Source organism: Fistularia commersonii, chromosome 26 (genome assembly GCF_037954325.1).
Source record: "Fistularia commersonii isolate RoL2024-O1a breed Wild chromosome 26, RoL_Fcom_v1.0, whole genome shotgun sequence".
NCBI lineage: Eukaryota > Metazoa > Chordata > Actinopteri > Syngnathiformes > Fistulariidae > Fistularia > Fistularia commersonii.
Window position 1 is genome coordinate 3,322,679 of NC_141309.1, and position 23,055 is coordinate 3,345,733.

The following is a 23,055-nucleotide window of genomic DNA, read 5'->3' on the forward strand; positions in this document are numbered from 1 at the left end:
CTGTTTTTTACAAGATGGACGGATGACTCACTTAAAACGGTGAAGGTACAAAACATGTCACTGTGAACGCAGGAGGAAAGAAAAACTGTTTCTCAATAGCAATTTATCTGGTAGACGTGTCAAACGTACGGCCCGCGGGCCGGTACCGGCCCACCGGGGCGTCCGATCCGGCCCGTGGGGTAAATCTACAATTTGAAAAAAAGTATTACTTTTTAAAAATAAAAATGCAATTCCAATTCCCTGTCACCTAGAGATGCACTGTTTTAGTCAGTGTTAGCAACACGGCACAACACTATGTGACTCAGCACTTACAGCAGATGGCAGCGATGCGGCTTCCGGGTCTGTAAATAGCATTTTTACTTATTATTGGAAATGTACCTGCTTTTCCGTTGGACCCGACACCCTCATCACCAAGATGTCGTTGCCAAAAAAGAGAAACGTGGACATGGACTGTAGGGTTTTCCGAGAAAAATTGACCACTTCTGATATGTTTGTTGAGATAAATAAGAAGCCTGTATGCTTGGTGTGGATGCAGCAGGTTTCGGAGGCACTGTGAGACAACAAAAAATACAACAAAATACACGAGAACAAGACAGAACTGAGGCATAGTTTGATTGAAATTGCACTTTTCTTAATGAATCTCATGTTTTTCTTCATGTATTTTTTAAAGGAACAGCTCATTATGTATAAGATTTTTATAATTTACCTGTTCTCCTTTATACTGAAACAAAGCAAAAATTTGGACTCAGTTGCACTTCTTGGTAATTATGCTGTTATTTTACCATTTGTGGCCCTCAGACCAAAATGAGTTTGACACTCCTGGTGTCAAAGAATATCGGGCGGTGTGAAATCAATAACAGAAACAAATTGGATGTGCATTGCGGTCTAGGAATGTATTATTTGTGTATTATGGTGACTTGTGTTTACCTGTCAGCATGCAGGGGCTGGAAGATTCTGTGGTAAAAGCTTCAGTTGTTCCCCGTCCATCTCTGAACCAAGGCTGCCCTCTGTTGGTTGCACAGGATGTCTGATCTCACGGACGATTCTCGTTTCAGATTAATCATCTTGATCTTTGCTGATATCTGGCCAATATAACAGCGTGCAAAATGTTGGATGTGTCGCCGTAACAACAAAACAAACAGTTATCGTTGGAAACTCCCCTCAAGTTATTAGAAGTGACTCACTCCGGATGACGGCCGAAACGTCTTTAAGTGAAGAAATTCAAGTCTAGCTGGTTGGACAAGAAGATTTCTACAAGAACGAAACAAAGGATTATCTTCTATTCAACTTGTGTTCAAACGTACCATATCCTGTATTTAGTGTTTTTTCTGCAGTAAAGATAAGATAAGATAAGATAAGATAAGATAAGATAAGATATACTTTATTGATCCCCATAGGGGATTCTTTTGTCACAGCAGTGTAACAGTTATAGTATCAATATATATGAATATAAATATAAATAAAGAGACAATAAGAAGACAATTGAAAGACATCCACAATAGACAGCCGAGAGAACAAGGATAGGAATGGACAACAGAATAAAAATAAAATAAAATTAAAAAAAAAAAGCAAGGACAACCAAAACGACAACAAGGATGGGAACATAAACAACAGGAATGACAAAAATAAATAAAAGTAAGCAAAAATAAAATAAATAAAAATAAGCAAAATTAAAATAAATAAAAATGAGCAAAAATGAAATAAATAAAAATAAGCATAAATAGAAATAAGCAAAATTAAAATAAATAAAAAATGAGCAAAAATGAAATAGATAAAAATAAGCATAAATAGAAATAAGCAAAATTAAAATAAATAAAAAATAAGCATAAATAAAATAGATAAAAAGAAGCAAAATTAAAATAAATTAAACCAAGCAAAAAGAAAATAAATAAAAAGAAGCAAAAAGAAAATAAATAAAAAGAAGCAAAATTAAAGTAAATAAAAAGAAGAATTCACCCCTGGCCTGTCAGAGTTGTGTGCCGTCCAGACTGCTGTTATACAGTCTGATGGCCGAGGACACAAAGGAGCGTGAAAAAGAAAAACACAAGTACATTCACTTCCCAGTTAGGTCTGGGATCTGGATAAAAAAAAATTAAAAAATCACACAAAAAGTGCTCCGAAAAGAAAAATGATTTATTTTACATATAACATAAAAAACGTATTCAAAAGCATAAGCTTTTCCCCCCTTCTTTCGGAAGAGCCCATTGTTTTTGCTCAAAACGTCATGCATTTGAGAATAAGTATGTCTGTTTGCACCCCAGCACGCTATAGCGAAGAAACCCTTCCCAAAGTAAGTTTTCTCATACAATTTATTTGTATTATTTAATCTTTGAATTAAGCGCTCCGCCATTATTGGGCCTAACATAACATTTGCGTTTATGTCAGTGAAGAAGTTTGACTGACTTTTGGAGTAAAAATAAAGCAAGGGAGGGATAAATAAAGGCCGAGGATATGAAATAAATCCCCGGCAGTGAGAGAATGTGACCACATGAGGGAGGCAGAGTCACGTTGAGGTCCAGATGTGCAGCGCTTCTTCCTCCTGCTGTGGCTTCCCGAGCCTTAAATCTAGTCTGCAAGCATTTTCTTTATTTATTTTCCCATTTTTCCCGACTCCCTTGCGGGCCGGGCAGCTTCGAAGCACGGCTGTAAATCAACCGGGTTCCCTCCACTTTCATTGCTGATAAAATATAGGGTATTACTGATGTGCGGCAGCGGGTACATTGTGTTGACAAGTGTTTGTCACACTTTCTGAGGCCTTTCCGGATTCGGATTCCGTTTGCAAAATCGTCGGTCTCCGCAACGGCCCTTGGTGAGGCCGCGCCACCGCCATCTTTTTGCGGAAACCTCGAGTGGAGCGACCGCAGATGAAAAGTTCACCCCACTTCCTGTTTCTCAAAGAGACCAAACTGGAAATGAGCTTCCAGGCACAGCGTTCTTTGTTTTACCTCGACTGTTCGTCTGTCGGTTGGCAGATGATGGACGAGAAGTTTGACGCGTTGTTTGTTTTTCTTTTTTTATCCGTCTATTGTCGGCTTCGTGTCGTGTCAAACTCTGCCTCGTGAATCAGTGTGTCGTCGTATCTGCTTGTTCTGTAAAGAAAATTTGTCACGGTTTAAATCTCAGATGAGGGTTTGAAACCAAACTGAGACTGTGGAGTTAATACCATGTCTTTCATTTGCGTCTTCAGTCCGACTTCCAGGTGTTTGCCTCTGCGTCGGCGGAACGCGGCAAGACGCGCCAAGCCGGTCCCCTTTCTGAGAATCGGCTTCCTCGGCTTTGGACTAACCGGTATTTCTTCCCGTCTACGTTGCCCCTGGCAACCGAGGGAAATACGCACGGATGTCACATGCGGGTTCGGAGGGAGGAGTTTGACAAATGTTACATAAAGAGGAAGAGGAGAGAGGGAGAGACGTGTCACACACAAGGGGAGGTTAGACTGAGTGATGGAGATGAAGCGAGGAGGAGGAGAACGTCCTCAAAGAACCTCGCGAGTGTCATCTGGCTTCTGCCAGGCAATGATGATCATGAAGATGCTGATGATGAGGTAGATGGTGATGATGAAGATGATGATGGTGATGATGATTATGGTGAAGTTGACGGTGACGGTGACAGTGACGTTGATGACAATGAAGATGGCGTTTACTACGATGATCATGATCATGATGGTGATCACAATAACAACGACGATGCAATGATGATGAAGATGGCGATGTTACGATGGAGATGATGATGGTTATGATGAAGATGATGGTGGCTATGATGGTGAATGTGATGATGAAGATGATCATGATCATGATGGTGATCACAGAGACAGTGAAGATAACGATGATGATGACTAAGATGGTGATTACGACAATGATGATGATGATGATGATGATGATCACAATGACAATGACAATGCAATGATGATGAAGATGAGGATGATGGCGATGATGAAGATGACGGTTACGATCACAATAACATCGGAGGCGATGGTGATGATGGTGATGGTGAAGGTGATGATGAAGATGACGGTGACAGCGACCATGACGATGCTGACAACAACGATCACATTGACAATGACGACGATGATGATGATGATGAAGATGGTAATTGTGACGATGATGATGACCATCATGATCATGATGGTCATCATCATGATCACAATCGCAATGATGATGATGACGATGACAACAATGATGATGAAGATGGCGCTGAGGACGATGGCTATGATGGTGTGGATGGTGATGATGATGAAGATGACGGTGAAGATAATGATTAGGATGATGATGAAGGTGAAGATGACGATGAAAGTGATGATGGTGACGATGACGACAAGGACAATGATGATGAAGATGACGGTCACGGTGACAACTAAAACGACGACAATGATGATGAAGATGGCGCTGACGATGATGATCAGGACGGAGATGATGATGATGATGATGATGGTTATGATGAAGATGACGGTCACGGTGACGATAACAATGACGACGACAATGATGATGAAGATGGTGCTGATGATGATTATGACGGGGATGAAGATGAAGATGACAATGATTGTGATAACCATGACGATGATGACAATTGCAATGATGATGACAATGACAACGACGACGATGATGATGTTGATGATGATAATAATGATGATGATGATGGTTAAAGTTGTCGAACGAAGGCCAAACCCTTCTGAATGCGCCCGTCTGACTGCCTGCGGATGTTTGCATCGCCCATCAACGCAGACATTTCACATCATAAAGGCAAACGTCTCGCGCTATTCAAACGTCCACCGTGCAAACATTTGCTTGTGAGGTAATTATCACACGGACTGACTAACGCCGACATTTTTTTCACCTTGCAGAGACTTTGCCAACAGGGGGGATAATAGTGGAGATCCCAAATGGGTTTGGAGGGGAAGCATAGATGCTCCTTTGTGAGATTCCCCTCCTGTCCACACAGCTTGGATGACGTGACGACAACAGTTTTTTCGTCTTTTGTCCTCCATAATTTAGCCGAATCCCGCAGAAGGGTCTGCCTGCACAACTTGGCGCTTTTGGAGGAGACTCGACAAGTTAGCTTAGCGCCTTGGCAGATGCGGCGAGAAACAAACACGGTTCCAGGGACAAGCTAGAGCCAAGGAACACTGTGGAGTGCAAACACACACTCACGCACACACTCGCGAGTTGTGATGAAATTTCAGTTTTGCCACCTCATTCTGAAGAAACAAGCTAATCCCGAGTCTGCTCATCATTTGGATGGGATACAGCTTGACGACGGGGTGGTGGAGATGGTTGAGGAGGTTGGGATGGTTTGCAGACACTGAGGAGAAAGACAGCGGCGCTGAAGATGTGGAGGTTCGAATCAGGAATTAGTCCATCACCGGACGAACGGTGAAGATCTGGGTAGAAGGATGCTGAATGGTGATGAATGGATGGAGGAAAAGGGACAGGTGGTGTGAGAGAAGAGAATGCAGAGGGTCAGATGATTGGCTGTGGTGACCAATGAAGATTCAAAGATTCAAAATGTTTATTATCACATGTATAGTGTAGAAACCTGTGAAATTCCTACTTTGCTGTCGGCAGTGCATTTGGATATGTGCTGATAGGAAGAGTGTAAACATTATTGTAAATATGATTATAGATATGAAAGGGGTGGACCAAAGGAAAAGAACAAGAATGGACTACGTTCCGTCATTTCTGGACTATTGAGCGCTCCTCAATATAAGCCACATCGGCTTAAAATACAAAAATAAATATATGTGAACATATATAGACTACACTTGTCTATAAGCTGCAGGTGTCCACGTTATAACATAAGATATTTACATCGCATTTGTTTTTTAAACTTTTAATTAAATACATACCGGTAACGTCAACAAATACGTGCTGGAAATGCTTATTCATCTCCAACTGAAGTAGGAAGTTTTGTCTGACGCATCGCATCAACTGCGTGACGCATAAGATGGAAAAAAAAAGTCACAATTTAACATAGTTTCATTACGATGCAAATGGTGCATCGCACAGAGTTTGTAGCTATGACCAATTTTCAACCCTTGTCCAAAACTGGACTACTGACGATCCTGGGTTCATATGGCAGAATAACATTTACTATTCAGTACAAAACGGCTAAGGATGAGTAGAATAGCTTTTTGCATGTTGTAAACAGCGATGATTTGATGGTGATGAAAGAAGCGCCTGCAGTTACATGACATAATAAAGACATGCTTGCCAAGATGAACCTGCAAGTTCAAGGATAGTTTATCCATGTTTCTTGTATTGTAGTTACACAAGTACAACTAGATTCGCTCCAAGCTTGGCACAGATTTCACGACAACCTATTTCCATCCAATACTGACTAGTCTTATTTTGTATTCGATTCAACTATATACCATTCAGTACATTTATGTAAACATCATTCATGCAGCTGGGCATGTACTGTACCTTACAATCCGGTTATTTACATTATTGAGTGTGCATTGCATTTATAATTCATGGTGAATGTTTTGTTGCATTTCTCATGTTTTGAGAGGACCATTAAGCGCAGACATAACATAGGGTATTAAACTTTTGGAGAACGCACCAAGCAATTACCAACTCTCAAACTGATGTTTCAGAGAAAAGTGTGTATGTCATCACTTAATTATACACATTTTACTGCTTAACATGAATTATATCTAAATATTCAGCGTGCAGATAGTACGCCGTAAAACTTGCACCATCACCACAGTAGACCTTTAAATGACAAATGTGCTAAAACTACGTCAACCATTTTATCAAAATACACATCATAATTCCCAGACTATTGAGCGCACCTGAATATAAGCCGCATCGCCTAAAAATAGACAAATAAATATATGTTTACATATTCAGGCCACACTTGTCTATAAGCTGTAGGTGTAACATGCTTTGTTAAGCTACATATTCATCACTTAAAATATATATTCTATGATGTCACTGTTTAGAAATGGCAATGCAAAGTAGTTGGGATGTGGAGGTGAACATTCTACCATGGGTCTGAATGATTTTGTTAAAATATTTTAAATTCCTGACGCACCATCTGTGAATCAGAGAACACTTTGGAATATTTACAGTATTTTCCAGTATATTTATTATTTGTAGTGTACACTACTCATACACAGATATTTACACAGAAACTTTTTTTTTTTTACTTTTAATTAAATACGTAACGCCCACCAATACGTTACTGGAAATGCTGTTTTCCGAACAGTGGCTGTAACACGGCTGACGAAAAAGGTCGAAAATAACTAACAAAAGGAAAAGCCCATCCATTTGCTTTTGTGGCTTTGTCCAGCTGATCGCTATCTTGGTTTTGAACGGCATCAGAATTTCACGTTAATGTCATCGGTCTGATGAGACGAGGCTGAATGTTTTTGTGGCGCGAAGGTCATAAGCCCAAAAAAAATGCGTAAATTAGCCGCGTATTTGTTTAAACCGCTGTGTTCAAAGTGTGTCAAAAAGGAGCGTCTTATAGTCAGGAAGTCACAGGAGGACGAAGGTCTCCAAAGTCAACCTGTAGGAGAGCTTTGGTCGACACGACTCACTGCAAATCTCCTCAGAAGACGAGACGAAAACATCCTTCAGCGCCGGCAAAATCTTGTTTTCAGTATTTGGTCGCTGTGTCGAGACAGGGAGACCAGAAGATAAGATTATAAACCGCTGCAACCAGTCAAGGACAAAGGGTGTGAATCCTGAGAAATGTTTGCTCTCCGTTTTGTTCTTCCTTTAAAAAAGGCAAATAAGATTCGTCTTTGGAAGTGCTGGATTTGTGTTTCGCTGTCAAACAAAAGCCCGAAGTCGTCCGGGTGACGGATGATGTGCATGTATTTTAGTCGCATTATTGTCTGCAGGACTTTTTGATAAAAGACAAGGAAGCCAAAAGGAAGCCGCACCGCCGACGGTACGGGCTAAAAATATTCCGGCTTAAAAAAAGAACAAAAGAACGGTTGCAGATAAGATTATTTTCGCTCCTCTGGGGAAACGGATGACATAAATCTGTATTTTTTTTTCCAGGTTTCAAGTTAAAAGAGCAAAACCTTCAGTGCAATCTACTTCCTGGAGCAGGTTTAATGTCATCCTGCATACTAAAGAAACTATAATAGCAATTTGAAGGGGTTAAAAGTGGTTAGCGCCAAAGTGCAAGAAGGTCCCCTCAGCTTTCTGGGCGTTTGAGGAGAACCTCAGGAGGTCGTCAAAGACAACGAGCAGGTATCTGCACTCCGTTTCTACTGGATGGAGGTGGAGAGCAGGCTCAGCCAGCCGCCTCTGTCTGCTGGAAGGTCACTTCCATGTCCTTGCTCTTACTCACGTTCAGCTCGAGGCAGGAGGCTTTGCAGCAGAGAGCTGGACCAGACAGCAGCCGTGCAAGGGCCTCCAGCTTTTTGGACCGCTGGAGGAAACCAGAGAACCTGGAGGAAAAACCCACGTGGGAGAACGTGGAGACTCCAAAATTGAAAGGCATCTCCGTTCGGAGTGGAAGCGGGGACCTTCTTGCAGCGGAGGCGCCGAACCCTGCGCCGGTGAGCCGGCCAGATGAATATCCCCTGCCGGTGGAGCATTGTGGGGCCATGAAAATAGAGATACCTGTAAATACAATTTGGTGAGAGGCATACTGAGAAATATATCAGTTTGGACTAGTTGGATGCGAGGCTGTGAATTAATGGAATTATTTTTAATATATTAATTTGTTATATGTTATATATATTATATATTATATATTATATGATATAATATAATATGATCTATACAAATATTTATATTAATATATACACATATATATACACACATATATATGATTTAATAAATTATATATCTAATTAAATATTACATATATATTTATATTTATATATATATATATATATATATAAAACCCCTGTGATATAATTTTCAATCGCTGTCTGGAGCTGGTACGCTAAACATGACCCGTTTCTCGTTCTTTGGACTGCCAGAAACAAACAAACAAACAAACAAAAAATCGGATCAATAAATAAATGAATGTTGTATTAAAGTTGGTTGAATATGGGTTGCAACGTCAGACAACGTCAGATAATTTATCATGTGGTCCTGGAATACAACGTTGTTCCAACCTGATACTCACTTCAGGTGTTTGCTATCGCTGGTAACGATAAACAAATCAGAAAACAGCACGAAGTATGTTTACCTCCGCCACTTTTTGTAATTGGGGTACGTACTGTGCTTCAACATAATATTATTGTGCATTTGTATGAATGAGGACCCCCCAAAAAATGGCACCTGCTAACAAAGCGAAATTCAAACTCAATCCTATCAGTCTCACAGTAGATGATGGGAAAAGATCAGCCACGAAATAATTCAACATGAATGAATCAATTGTATGGAAGTGGAGGAAGCAAGCAGATGAACAGCGCCAAGTAAACAAGACCAAACAGTTTCCGCGGTAACAAAGCGAGATGAATGAGGTGAATAAATTCTTGTCGAAATCTTCTTGTCTCGGCAGCTGGACTTGAATTTCTTCACTTGATTTCAGACTTCTTCAGTTCTAATGGTCTGTGGTGAGTTAACTGCCAGGGTTTTGGGCAGGTCCAGGTCATAGGTGTCAAACTCTAGCCCGCGGGCCAAATTTGGCCCGCACTCTTATTATATTTGGCCCTTAAAGCCATACCAAATGACTATTAGAGCTGGCCCGCCGGAATAATCTACAGTACATGTTCCGCTAAGAATTTTCTGCTGGTGTTTTGGCACGAAAATCACAACAGGACCCATAAACGCCCTCTCCTCTGTTGACAGTAGTCATAGCAACCTTATGCTAATACTGGCACCCTGCTACTTAGGCAGAAAATAGGATTTTGCATGTGTGCAATATTAAGTTATATATTGTATAGTATTAAGCTATGCTTGTTCCATGTTTAGTTTTTAAGCAAAACTTGTTTGGGTTCATTGTTATATCTGGAGGAAGATTTTTTTCACTAAATATCAATGTTGGCCTGCAACTATCCCAGTTTTGAATTTTGACCCACTGTGTATTTGAGTTTGACACCCCTGGTCCAGGTACTGGTGGCTTGTTTTGTAAATGGTAGAGTTGATCCGCAGAAACTAGGTGTAAGGGAAGGAGGGCAGGGGTTGCTATGCTAAGAGCAATTCAGTGGGATTACCTGGATTGGAATGTGAAAAGGTAAAGCTAAACAAAGTCTGTTGGATCACATGGGCCGAGGCTCATGTGCTGGTTCTGGCGGTGAATCTCTTCTGGTTGTTTGGAGGGTGCAGAAGGTCCTGGTCCGTGGGTGCAAATCCAGCTGGTATTGATCCCAGTACAGCGTTTTACATTTGTGAAACGTTGTGTGAGGATGTTGCTATTTCCAAATGAACGTCCCTTGTCCTTCAGGTGTAGGTGGACCGCAGAGTCCTGTACTGAAGTGGTGGCTCTCCTGTGTCCAAAAAAAACAATTTGCAGTTATATTCGGACACTCCCTGCAGGTCATTAGAACTGAAGAAGCCTCTCGGATGAGAGCTGAAACGTTTTCAAGTGAAGAAATTCAAGTCCGGGTGCCAAGAAAAGAAGATCTGGACAAGAATTCACCAGAACCTGGATGACTGAGAACCTCCGCTAAGACAAGATTAAGTAAAGTTGGACTAAACTGACTGTTATATGTCAGCAAAGTCAGCTTTATTGTAAAATTCCCGCTTGTACTGGACATGCATAGAAACCAAGATGACATTTCTCACAATCCCACGGTAAATGTAAAGTGCACAAGGATACAGACTGATATTTGAGTAGCAGCAGAATTCTTTTTTTTAGGGCAAAGATTTTATCATGCGTCTTATAACGCCCTGCGCTTTATGTATGAAAATAAACCCGTTCATTGATATTGCGCCTTATAACACGGTGCGCCTTATGGTCTGCAAAATACGGTACATTTGATTTTTCTACCAGAGGCTTTCGCCGTCTGCCAGGATCCACCATTGGAGATTAGCAGTCCGGTGTGTGTGTTTGCAAAAGGGGCATCTTGTTGACAACCGGACGCACTTTTCAAGGGTGTTTGGCGGGTGAGAGCGAGAAGCGTGGGGGCGGCGGGGGATAATCTGCGAAGCAATGCACGAGCCGCTGCACGGGGATAACATAGTTGCAGCATGTTAAAGCTACAAGTTGAGAAAATGCAGATTTATGTTCTCTTTCGTGCACACACACACACACACACACACATTTGTTCAGTGAGGCAAACAAGCCTTACCTGGTTCTGCTTCCACTGTCAGGCACATGCCTGCAAACAACATTTTTGCAGTTTTTGCTCGAAGCTCACCGTATCTTCCTTCCCGCCTCCCTGTTTTTCAGCTTCCCTCATTGTGTACACACATTCAGCCGTGCACACACACACACACACACACACACGCATGCACTCACACTCTGCTTGGCTCCAAAGGATCAGAAGCTTATAAACTGGCTGCAGTCAGCAGTCACTCTCTCTCGCTCTCTCTTTCTCCGGCTCTCTGTGTAGGAAGAGGGAGGAACGATAAATTGCCACGATTGGATGAAACAGAAGTCTCTCCGGATCCGGTAAAAGAGTGCTCGGGCACTTCGCCTGGTAAAGAAAAATAGGCACGGTCATCCGTTAGCGGACCCCAAAATAGACAGATTTAGTTTAGCTGAACTCTTTATCGCGGACTATATTTAGTTTTCCTCGGAGCTTTGTGGGAAAAAGCGAGAGTGCCGTGAGAGACGGAATCCCCTGTCATTTTTTTTTTTTTTTTTTCTTCCTTGCATCCCACCCTCCCTCTCTGCTTCCTCCATCCCAGCCTCATCTTCTCCTGCGCTCTCGCTCAGCTCTCATCCAGTGTTGCAGAGCAGACAAAGGCAGCAGTGCTTCTGTTCATCTGCAGACTCCTTCAACAGACAGGGGGGGGGGAGAGGAAAAAAAAAAAAGAAAAGGATTTTAATTTTATTTTTTTCTGCTTTTATACCCGGACGCTTGTGTGAGGAAGGAGGAAGTACAGGTTTTTTTTTTTTTTTTCCTTTTTTTTTTTTCCAATTTAAAATGCAGAGGATTAAAGGCGGGGGTGTTTTTTTCCTAAATTTTTGAAGGAAATAATCGGACCCGAGGGAACGCCACTTGATCTGTTTGCTTTATGAAAAATCTGGGCCGCTCGTACCTGTTGTCGGATTGACTTGTGCTGCTGCCGGGGGTGGCGGGCATGGCCCAGCAGGCAGGCATGGGGGTGACCCACCAGGATACGCTGGCGGTGCCACCCATGCCCAAACACTCCGGCCTGAACGAAGACCTGGTGAAGATCCTGCGGGAGAACCTGCTGCACCCGGAGAGGCCGCGGGGACACCGGCGCTCGCCTTCCTCCATCTCCCCCCGCCTTTCTCCCCGCAACTCGCCGCGACTGCTTCGCCGCATGCTGCTCAACAACAACATCCACAAACAGAGGCGCTTCACCGTCGCGCACACATGGTGAGAGCCGCGTTCCGGCGGGTTTGCACGAACGTGGGCTTCATTTGCGCTGAAAAGCCGCTGCGTTGACAAGGAAAAAAGGGAAAAGACATTGTTATTTTTTTTTTCTCCGCACAACATGTGGTCAGAACTGCCGTACCCTAGACAAACTTCCGAGCCGGGGTGTGTTTGCTCGTCACCGCGTGCCGTTGTTTTTGCGATAAGCCGCTTGAATAGCCCGAGTTTGTTCACCGTTTGCACTTTCTTATCGCGGGGGAAGGTCGAATCCCCTTTTTTAGGTTATTCTTGCAAAATATCTTTGCGGCAAAGGCTTACGCACTTTTCATCCACACCCATCTCCAACACACACACATGGATACAGTCACTTTTTCTTCTATTTTTAACCCACTACACCGCCACCCGATGTACTTTTTGCCATTTCATGCCGCCGCTCCTATTATGTCTGACACGCTATTAATGTCCGGCATTCGGATCCCGATTGTCTGGTCAGGCGTGCACAGAGAGACGTTTCCGTCGTTGCATTTCCTCCTTCCAGCCGTGATCTTCTCCCCTCACCTGCCTGCAGTTTTTGACTATTAATTAGTCTATTCCTGGCTGTCTATCAGCCTCTGTTGCACTCGCCCACACGTCACCACCCGCCCTTCCATCTCATATCCATTCCCCCAGACGCTCCCCCCCCCCTTTTGGCACCTCTCTCCTCCTTTGCATTCGTCTCACCTTTAAATCGACGCATCAGTTTTAACTCTCCCCGCATTTATTTTTCTTCGATTTTTTTATTTTTATTTCCCCATTCAGGATTTCGGCTGGTGATGCAACCGAGGAAGTCACGAAATCTCTTCGAAGTTCCTCTGCGGTAGCGTTACGCATTCTCCCCTCTTTCCCCGTCGTATTTTTTTATTTCTAACGTCCTCACATTTTCTTTTCTCCTCGCCCGCTGTCTCTGAAACCCCGACATTGTGATTCCCCTGCACTCCCTCCTTTCCACTTATCTCTCCTCCCCACGCCGGCGCTCTAGAACTCATTTTACCACGCTGTTTTCTGCTTGTCTGCATAATTTAGATTTTATGATTAAATGCGGATAGAGAGAACGAGGACGACCCACGCTGCGCTTGGTAGTTTGTTTTTAATTCGCGTTATGTAACTTCAGACACTTCCTTGGTTACCCCATGGAGCGATTTCTCAAAGTTCCGCATTGAGAAACAGAAACGCATCAGTTCTGGAAATTGATTTCCCCCCTTCTTTTTTTTTTTTTGGAGAGGGAATGACGCCGGAACTTGTCATCGGAGCGGCGGGGCCCGGTTGCAATGGAAGTCCTCACCGTGAGTGAGGCCAGCGAAGGAAATGTGGAAAGATATCATTAGTAGAGAGCATAAGATCCTTTTTTAAGTGTTCATAATTCATGCAGCTTCAGGTTTGGAGACCTTGAAGCGGCCAATGATCAGTTCCTTTGACTAATCAGTCAAACAAATATATATATCGTGATATATGTGATATATTCACGTCACAGGCGGCCCAGTAGAAATATGAAACAGATGCTTGCTTAAATATCCCACAATTTAAAATATGTTGTGACATTAACATGTTTAACGCATCCAACGTGCTCAACTGAACATGCTAACTGTCACTGTCTGTGCTTTTGCGTGCACAGTCACAAAGAGCCACGTGCTTTAAGAGGTTGCATCCCCTGGCCGGAGAACCTCACTGCAGCCCGATAAATATTTTAAAGACCATAAAATATAGTGTACAGGAAAGAGTGCTATGAAGGGTTTTTCACATTTTTTTGTGCAACATCCGAAGTACCACTGGGGGAGGAGGAGTTGGGGGATTGGGAACTGCATCGTAATATATTATCTTGTACTTTTAGCTGTAACTGCATAACAACAACAACAACAACAACAACAACAATAATAAACAATAATAATAATAATTCGAATGATAAGGTAATAATAATAATTATTATTATTGTCATTGTTATTATTATTATTATATTGTTAATAGTACTACTGCTACTACTACTACTAACAAAAATAATAATAATGATAATAAATAACTACGACTACTACTATTAATAATAATAACAATAATAATAATGATGGGAATAATAATAATAATATTTGATATTATATATGTGGAGGCTTGAGGAGGTCTTACATATCACACATATATAACAATAATAATAATTATTATTATTATAATATTTATTATTATTATATTGGTAATACTACTACTACTACTTATAGTAATAGTAATAATAATAATAATAATAATGATAATAATGAAAATAATAATGTCCTTGAGTCAAATCACCATTTAGCCCTCTGAACCATGCTATCAGAGACGTTGCTAATGAATTATCCCTGTTTACCATTTTAACAAAGGAAGGCTCTTCTACTGTTAGCTTGCAATGACCAGCATTCCAAGTATTAACGGTGCGGTGATCCCAGCAAGAAGGTCCTTGGTTTCAATCTGACAGGGGTCTCCATGTTCTCCATGTAGTCCAAAAACATGCAGAGGGTTCATGGGGGACCCTAAATGTGAATTAGAGGCTGAATGGTTGTACGTGTCCATACGACATGTGAATGACTGGCGCCCCGTCCAAGGCAAGCCACTCCTTTGGCCCAATAAGAGCTGTGATCGGCTCCGCCGGTGTGGATAACGAAGGGATAAATGCGTTATATTTACAAACATTTCATGACATTGTAACCCATTGCACGCCTGAACTGCACTTTCAAGAGATGATACCTTTTCTTCTTCTCCCTCGCCCATCTTAACTCATAAATTTCAAGCATCAAAAACCTGCGCCAGTCCTTGGCGAGTAAATTCAAATGGCGCTTTCCCCGGCTTCCGCTCTCCATTGTTCGCGATTGGTGTTTTGCACCGTTTCGTCCTTCACTTGCAGATGTCGGGAAAAAAGAAAAGATAAAAAAAAAAAATGATCTAGGTGGATTTTATGCATTTGTTTCCATTTTTTGATGGCACACCAACACCTCCGGTCTCAGGGTCGTGACAGCCGGGCTGCCAGAAGAGCACCGGCGGATGGAAAGTAATGAGAAAAGCACCAGTAGCACCTAATTACTGTATAACTTATTAGTTCTGCTCACTAATAATACCTTTCTACCTGTGAAAGTCTCAGCCTGATGGCGCAGGAGATAGGAGGAAATGGTGTTTGTGAGTGTGTGTGTGTGTGTGTGTGCGCGCGCGCGAAGGGAGGAGAGAGACAATTTATTTGTTAGAAGGTAATTTACTCCAATCATTACTTTATTGTTTTACAGCTGCAGGGGAATCAGAGGGCCACTGCGTTGTAAATCTGATGACACACGCGGCCCTCGGTGGCTTCGCTCCACACTTCATTAACAAGACAATCCTTCTCCGTGGACCGGTTTCGTCTATTTGCGCCGCTTTCTCGCGGGCACGACGCGGCGAAATTCGCCCGCAATCCGATTTTCAATTACTCTTGGAAAATTAATTGGCTCCTCCGGCCTGAAGGACTATAAACGGCGGAAACAATTTGCAAAGAAAGAAAGCTTCTTTTCATAAGTATTGGGATACTACTGCCGTGCATATTTGCAGTAACAAACTGCTTTACGGTGTGTATGTGTGTGTGTGTGTGTGTGTGTGTGTGTTAGGGTTCATTTCCAAGGTTTCATCCAACCTAAGTTGTTTTAAGTTCCAGACGGTTACGTTTGTTGACAAAAAGTGACGGCGTAATGGAATTCGGAAGCGGTAAATATTTGAGCGGGGCTTAATTTGGCTGAGAGGATTTTAAATAGAATTCGATTGTTGCCGGCATTATGACGGGCTAAGCTACGTAACCCCCAGTAGCTAAAGCATGATGGAATTAACGGGTATCTCGAGAGATGCGCTCAGACGAAAGACTGCATTACATTTCGCCCGAGCTATAGAGGGATATTTAGCGTTCGAGCTGTTTATAAAATGGCTGAGCTGAACGCGCCGGCGGCGAAAACAAAGCGGCCTTTTGCGCACGCGGAGCCAAAGGTGATAGCGGTGATACATGCAAATCACTTTCAAGCTCTCCCATCACGACCACGTACATACAACAACAGTTGCTATGTACATATGACCTTTTCCGTCTACGTACAGTCTGGGGAGTGTTACTGACACATTCATTACCAGTGCGCTGCACCTTCTGTCACATGTTTGCACACGGACACGTGACAACGCCATAATGGCTTCCAAAAGCCACGACATAATGACTTGCGGTGATGTTTGAAGGCGTCGCACGAAGCCCGGCGTGCAAGGCGAAACCCGCAACACGTTGTTTTTTTATCTGTTTTTCGTTTTAGCAAACGCTCAACAAGGAAAGTTGAAGTGATGTCCGCCCCCTGCTATTCCTCCAACTGACACACACACACACACACACACGCGACTCCAGTTGTGAGCGCTTCTGTTGAATTTGTTTTAAACTTTCCTCTCACCGTGTTGCACAACAGCGACCGGTGCTGCATTGCAACAGCAGGAGCGTCTCATTATGTAACAGGAGACGGGGATTTCATTAAAAGGGGGGCGTCGGTGGCTCCGAACGGCCGTGCTGATGCCAGGGCTTTTCCCGAGTGGACCTACCAGATGTTTTTTTTTTTTTTTTTTAGTCTTTGCCGGCACGATTGGATGGATGGACGACTTGAATATGTCTTTGCAGCGGACGTTAGCGACAGTCTTCCATTTTCTCATATTATTTATGCTCGTTTCGTACAGTTAAATCCAGATATATAGCCCAGAATTTCCGCCTTATTGCGATACCTTTTCCAGCTCATCAGCACCGTTTTCTACTCGAGTTTCCTTCCAGCTCAGCGTTGTATAAGAACGTCGGTGAATCACTGACTCAGCGGGGCTGCACTGTACTGCACCACGCTACGGTTTGGCTACTGCAAAGGTGAATGCATGCTCTGCAAACCTCCCCAGCTAAAATAAGACACTTTACCAAGAGATTGTACCACGAGGCGGGAATTTCTAATTCTCCGTTCGCGTGTTGATTTTTTTCATATCTTAAATGAATTTTCTCCATTTTAAAATAACAAAACAAATTTATTTAAACTCACAAAATGGTACATATGGTAGAAACAATTCTACGTACACGCTTGTGTTTTGCTATTATTTTGTGCGTATTTTCCATAGAAAGTGTCTCATTTCTGTGTTTACCAGCTGCGCGCTTGGGTCCGATGATGATTATTGAAAATATAAATACACACAATAAGCACAAAGATATTAAACGATGCCACACCAGAGATGGGAACACGAGATATGTACCAGCTACCCTGATGCATTTTTGGCTGGATGCAAAAGATGTGGCGGCGTCATAAAGCGTATCCCGGTTGCGGGAGTTCGCTTGGTGCAAATTTTGGTTTTCATGACATTTTTGGCGTATTTCAAGGATAAAAGTTACTCAAATCACACTTTGCATCTTAAAAAAAAATCATATATTGTATCTTTTACAGTCGGGAAAGACTGGTGTTACCATATTTTCACAAAAATAAGGCACACCGCACCAAAAGGCGCAGTCTCAGTTATGTGTGCCTTTACTGTATTTAACACACACATAAGGCGCACCTGGTTATAAGGCGCGGGTTTTATATACAATCCCATACTTCCCCCTTTAACGTTCTCATGGTGTCCTCCACTACATCCGCCTTACAACAACAACAACACACACACAAGCATAAAAGTTTGCGTATTTAAAAATAGAGCGGGAGCTAAAGTGAGTTTGGTATTCACATTTTTTTACCGGTAATCGTCATTAATCGAACCCATGGAAGTCATCATCCTCCGTTTCTGATTTGAACAGCTGCGCTAAATCTCCATCAAAGATGGCTCCTCGGAAATGACGCTGGCTAACACTGTCGTGCCAGCGGACATGTTAGCCAAAACATCTACAATCTATTTGTAAATTGTGGCGTAACTCGCCCGGCACTGCCTTCCACTCTTAGTGAAACCGTGGTCTCCAAGAAGGCTTTTCGTACCCCGTAGTGCGTATCGCTACCGTGCTGGTCCACTTCTTCTCCACAGCGTGACTCACCGGGATGTCGAAAGTGAGCGGCACCTCGTCCATGTCGGTGATGTGGCTGGGATGGATGTGTTTGTCGGCGTTCTTTTCAGGGTTGTTAAAACAACGATGTTCTGCATAAAGCACATACCCGTTCTTTTATATACAATCAACGCCCACACTTCCCCCTATAACGTTCTCATGGTGTTTTCTACTACGCACACAGGGCGCACCGCACATTTTGAAGAAAATCTAAGACTTTAATGTGCGCCTTATAGTCGTGAAAATACGGTAATCCCGATCGTCTTCCAGAGACTTGTTGGGAGCATTGTGCGGCGCGGCGGTTAGCTCTTCCTCCTCGCAGCTAGAAGCTCCCTGGTTGGATTCCGACACAGAGGCCTTTTTTGCCCTTTTGCGTAGAGTCTCTTTCTGCCTGCACGGGTTCAAAACATGGCAGGAGTTTCATCGGAGACCCTGAATTGCCAGCCGGGAATGAATGATCTCTATTTGTGACCCTGCGGTCGAGAGGCGACTCCCGACCTTGCCCGGTAACAGCCGGGATAGATAATAAATGAATGATTGAATGAATCAAAAACTCAAACTCTGTTACACCCACGATTTGTTTGAATGCGCATTTAATAAAAACACGTTTTGTTTTTTTTGTTTTTTAAAGTTAGAGTAATGCGCTTGTTGTCGGGGTGAGTGATTAACAGTTCCTTTTTCCGGCTCGCCCCAGTGGCCCAATTACATGACGCACTTTCCTGCTGTTATAATATTCATTAAAAGGTGAATCATATGATACTAATTTTTGCTCCCAAATACCTTGCCTGCAGCCAGTGTGCTTTTGCCCTCTCGTGACATCTTTTCAGCCCCTTCGTTTGTCAACGTCTTTTTTATTACCCATTTCATTTTAAAGGTTTGCGGGATCGTTCGAGTCGTTCCTATAAGGCGGCTGTTGATTGCAGATGACGTCCTGCAGCGCAGCGATGAGGATTCTCCATATTATATCCACTCAAACACTCCTCCTCTCCCCACCCGGGAGAATATTTGTGATTTGCATTCCTATGAGCGGTGGAGCAGCGCTGCTTCTGACGCTCAGACCCCCGACGCTTGTTTCACTGCACAATTCTGGCGATTTTGCATGCAGCCCTTTGCGTGTGCGCCCGTGGAAAATGTTCACGGACAGACGCGGTTTTATTCTTTCTCCCTCTCTCTCCCTATTAAAAAATTAGACAAGGCCTTGGTTATATGACTCAGCTTTGACTCTGTATTCTGCACTGGCGCAGCGCCGGCTGAGATGAATAGGAGAACCAAGACTGCGTGATGAAGGGGGGACTGGAAAAGACAGACAAAAGGGAGTTTTTGTTGTAGATTAACAAAAATGTTTTGGGTTTTTTTTCCAGCCAGATTTCATCAAATGTAACGTTTCACTTAAGAAAATAAAGAAACTCGGGTTTGCTACCAGCACCATCCGAAACACCGGTGACCGGGCTTAATTTCTGATGGCCGCAACTAAAATAACCGAAATAGCAAACTATTTATTCAGCAAATCTTGGTCTTCACATCATCAAGAGTCTGTCAAGGAAAGGAATGAAGCTCTTGTCGAGGCTTATCACATTTATTGATCCTCCTCGGTGATCGGTCGACACGTTCTCACTCCCGATCGGAACCCCTTTCTCGTCATTTCGACTCAACTGGAGCTTCATTTTTCGACAAAGTATCTATTGTCCGCTGCAGCGTCAGCGACCATATTGTCATTTCGAGCAAGACGTGGAAAATAAGGTTTTATTAAGCTCCGTCTTTTGTCACGGCAACGTAACACTTATAGTATCAATAAATAGGAATAGAAATATAAATAGAGAGACAATTAGAAGACAATTAGAAAAAAGCAAAGGATTTGCACAAGTAAACAGCAGAAAGAACAACAACAACATCAGGGATAAGAACGGACAACAAAAGGGGGGAAAATGGCAACCAAAACAACATAAACAGAGTGACAATAGCAATGACAAAATATTCAATACACAAAAATAAGCATCATGTGAATGGGCTGAAACCATTCTATACAGTGATTTATTCTGCTTTATGTTTATAATTTGATGCTGCTCCTCCATGTGCCGCCCAATTGCCCCAAACAACAAAAACATGTAGGATAAAAATGGACAGAATAGGAAATAAAAAAAGACAGCAAGGATTAAAATACACAACCAAAACGACAACGACAAGGATAGGAACATTAACAGTGTGACAATAGTAATGACAAAAATATACATAAATAAGCGGGATGCGAATGGGCAGAGCGGTACCAACAATTTGCCAATATTGCACAATTTTGTAAAGTTATTTATTTTCATATATATATTTGTCTCTCCGTCTTTGTAAGCTGAAAGACGAATACTTGAGATCCAAACTTTTCTTTTTGGTTTAGGTTAGTTACTGTCGTCAAAATACTGTATCCCTGGGCTTTTAACTCAGTTATGCATATTTTGCTTTTGACAGGGATTCAGTAAGTACTTGTGTCTGCATCATTTTCCTTTTAAAATTAGTCTCTCCAGTCGGGAACATCGACATCATCTCCGATCTTTAAATGCTCAGCATGCTCATACTACGCCGTAAAACATGCACCATCCTCACAGTAGACCTTGAAATGACATATGTGCGAAAACTACATCAACCATTTTATCAAAATACACATCATATTTCCCAGACTATTGAGCGCACCTGAATATAAGCCGCACCGGCTAAAAAAATACAAATAGATATATGTGTACATATATACAGGTAGGTCACACTTGTCTATAAGCCGCAGGTGTCCTCAATAATTACATAGAATTTTTTCGGTAACATCCACAAATACGTACCGGAAATTCTTTTTTCCGGAACAGTGGCTGATGAAAAAGATTAATAATAAATAACACAAGGAAAAGTCCATCAATTTTCTATCCCCGTTTCGTCTTATCTCGTTCTTCCTCCTGCGCCAAAACTGTTAGTTGCTTTTTCGGTGTTGGAATTGAACGGCCTCAGATCGGCCCCTTTCGAGGCTTAGAAACTTGTTCGCCTAAAAAAAATCTATAAATCAGTCGCATTGTTGTTCAAGCCACAGCGTTCAAAGCGTGTGAGAAAAATAGCTGCTGAAAATTATGGTATTAAAGACATTTTCCCTTTTGAAAATGCAATCCTGTTCCTCACTACATATGTTCTTCTAAATAACACAAGGAAAAGTCCATGCATCCATTTTCTATCCCCGCACTGAAGCCATAGAATTGCACGAAAACGTCATTGGTCCGATGTGACGCCGCCGAATATTTTGGCGACAGGAAGCTCGTCGCGTCATTGTTCAAAGCGTGCGAAAAAAATAGCGGATTAAGGCCCGGAAATTATAGTACCTCACAAGCTGCACGATTTTATCCTCCAAATCAAATAACGCTTCCCTTGGGAGTTAATGGGTACATCCAAATTTAGTTTTTTTTAGTGCGTTCTACTGACTGAACAGTTATTATAAAGTGTGGCAGCGCGGCATGGGGAACAAGAGCGGCGTCCAGGTGAACGTTTGACCCCGGCGGTGCAACGTGCGGCGCACCTGTCGGCCGAGAACGCGCGTCAAGTGGCGTAAATCTGGCGAGATGACCAGTTTAGCACATCCTGGGTGAGTTTAACTAACGGTGTACTGTCAGCATATTGATCATCCAGCGCTTTTAACAGGTACTGACACATAAAGGCGCTCGGCGGCGGTAACTACACTACCAGACTTAATTAGCCGATGACAGGAATTAATCTGGGTTGAAGAGGCCGCAGCTGCAGGGCTCCATCAAAAGCTTTTTGATATGCTGATATCTTCCTCATTCAACAAAATGTCTGGAAAATTTTTGCCGGTGCCCGGCCCATGTCAGCCATTCAGGTATTTCATTTTTCATGATTTATAAATATTTAATTTCCATTGAGCGCTTCTTAGCGGTTTGCTCTCAGAAACTAGTAGTAATCTGAGGGGAAACATCGGACGGAACAACCGCAGGGGAGCTCAGTTTTACAACACGTCGGGTAAAATGTGTGGGTTCACTGGAGACCCCGAATTTCTCGGATTTGGGGAATGGGAGGGTGAACGTCTTTGGATGACGTGTGTGAGAGAATGCACGTTATCTGTATCTTTAGGATATGTGAAAGAGAGTGAATGGTTATGCCTCTATGTGGTTTGGCTGCAGGATAAATGAATGAATAAATGGATATAAATATACATTTGTTGGGACCGAGTGCAAAGGTTAGATAAAGTGAGACGTACTTGATCGACTCCAGAAATTATCGAGCAGCAGCAGCAGCAGCAAAACATACAAAGAACAGACAGTGACAGGCTCAAAATAAAATACTATTAAACTTAATTAAATATATTAAAATAAATATCAAAAATAATAGATATTTAATAAATAAATAAAATATAATGAAAATAAATAAATTCTTAAAGTATAAAAAATATGACAGTACGTCAAATGTCTTTATCTTATTTGAAAAGGCATTAGGTAAAAGTACAAAATTTAGGATCGTATGTAGCATGTTTAATATTTCAGTGGCTGATTTGTTTTAGAGCAGGGGTCGGGAACCTTTTTGACCGGGAGAGCTGTAAAAGCCAAATATTGCTTAA

The 23,055-nt window shown here is 42.3% G+C and overlaps 1 protein-coding gene and 2 long non-coding RNA genes across 4 annotated transcripts in view; 1 reads left to right on the forward strand and 2 right to left on the reverse strand.

Annotated features, from left to right (window-relative positions):
• The window catches only part of pde4d (phosphodiesterase 4D, cAMP-specific), a 152,888-nt gene that overhangs the window by 41,904 nt on the left and 87,929 nt on the right, over positions 1 to 23,055 (forward strand). Inside the window, exon 1 of one of the 2 annotated variants that reach the window (XM_086174055.1) lies at positions 11,705 to 12,424. The exons of the other annotated variant lie outside the window; for it this stretch is intronic. Within the exon in view, the coding sequence (XP_086030181.1) occupies positions 12,162 to 12,424 (263 nt within the window). The 5' untranslated portion in view covers positions 11,705 to 12,161. Of the gene's footprint in view, positions 1 to 11,704; positions 12,425 to 23,055 lie in introns of those variants that run through there. 2 annotated transcript variants of the gene reach the window in all.
• Positions 454 to 3,287, reverse strand: LOC147218259 (uncharacterized). Its single transcript, XR_015108808.1, has 5 exons — positions 3,164 to 3,287; positions 2,946 to 3,089; positions 1,185 to 1,251; positions 928 to 1,082; positions 454 to 550 (listed from the first exon to the last, which is right to left on the reverse strand). It is a non-coding gene; the product is annotated as an uncharacterized LOC147218259 (long non-coding RNA).
• Positions 5,600 to 11,636, reverse strand: LOC147218260 (uncharacterized). The gene is made up of 3 exons (XR_015108809.1): positions 11,204 to 11,636; positions 10,127 to 10,399; positions 5,600 to 7,613 (listed from the first exon to the last, which is right to left on the reverse strand). It is a non-coding gene; the product is annotated as an uncharacterized LOC147218260 (long non-coding RNA).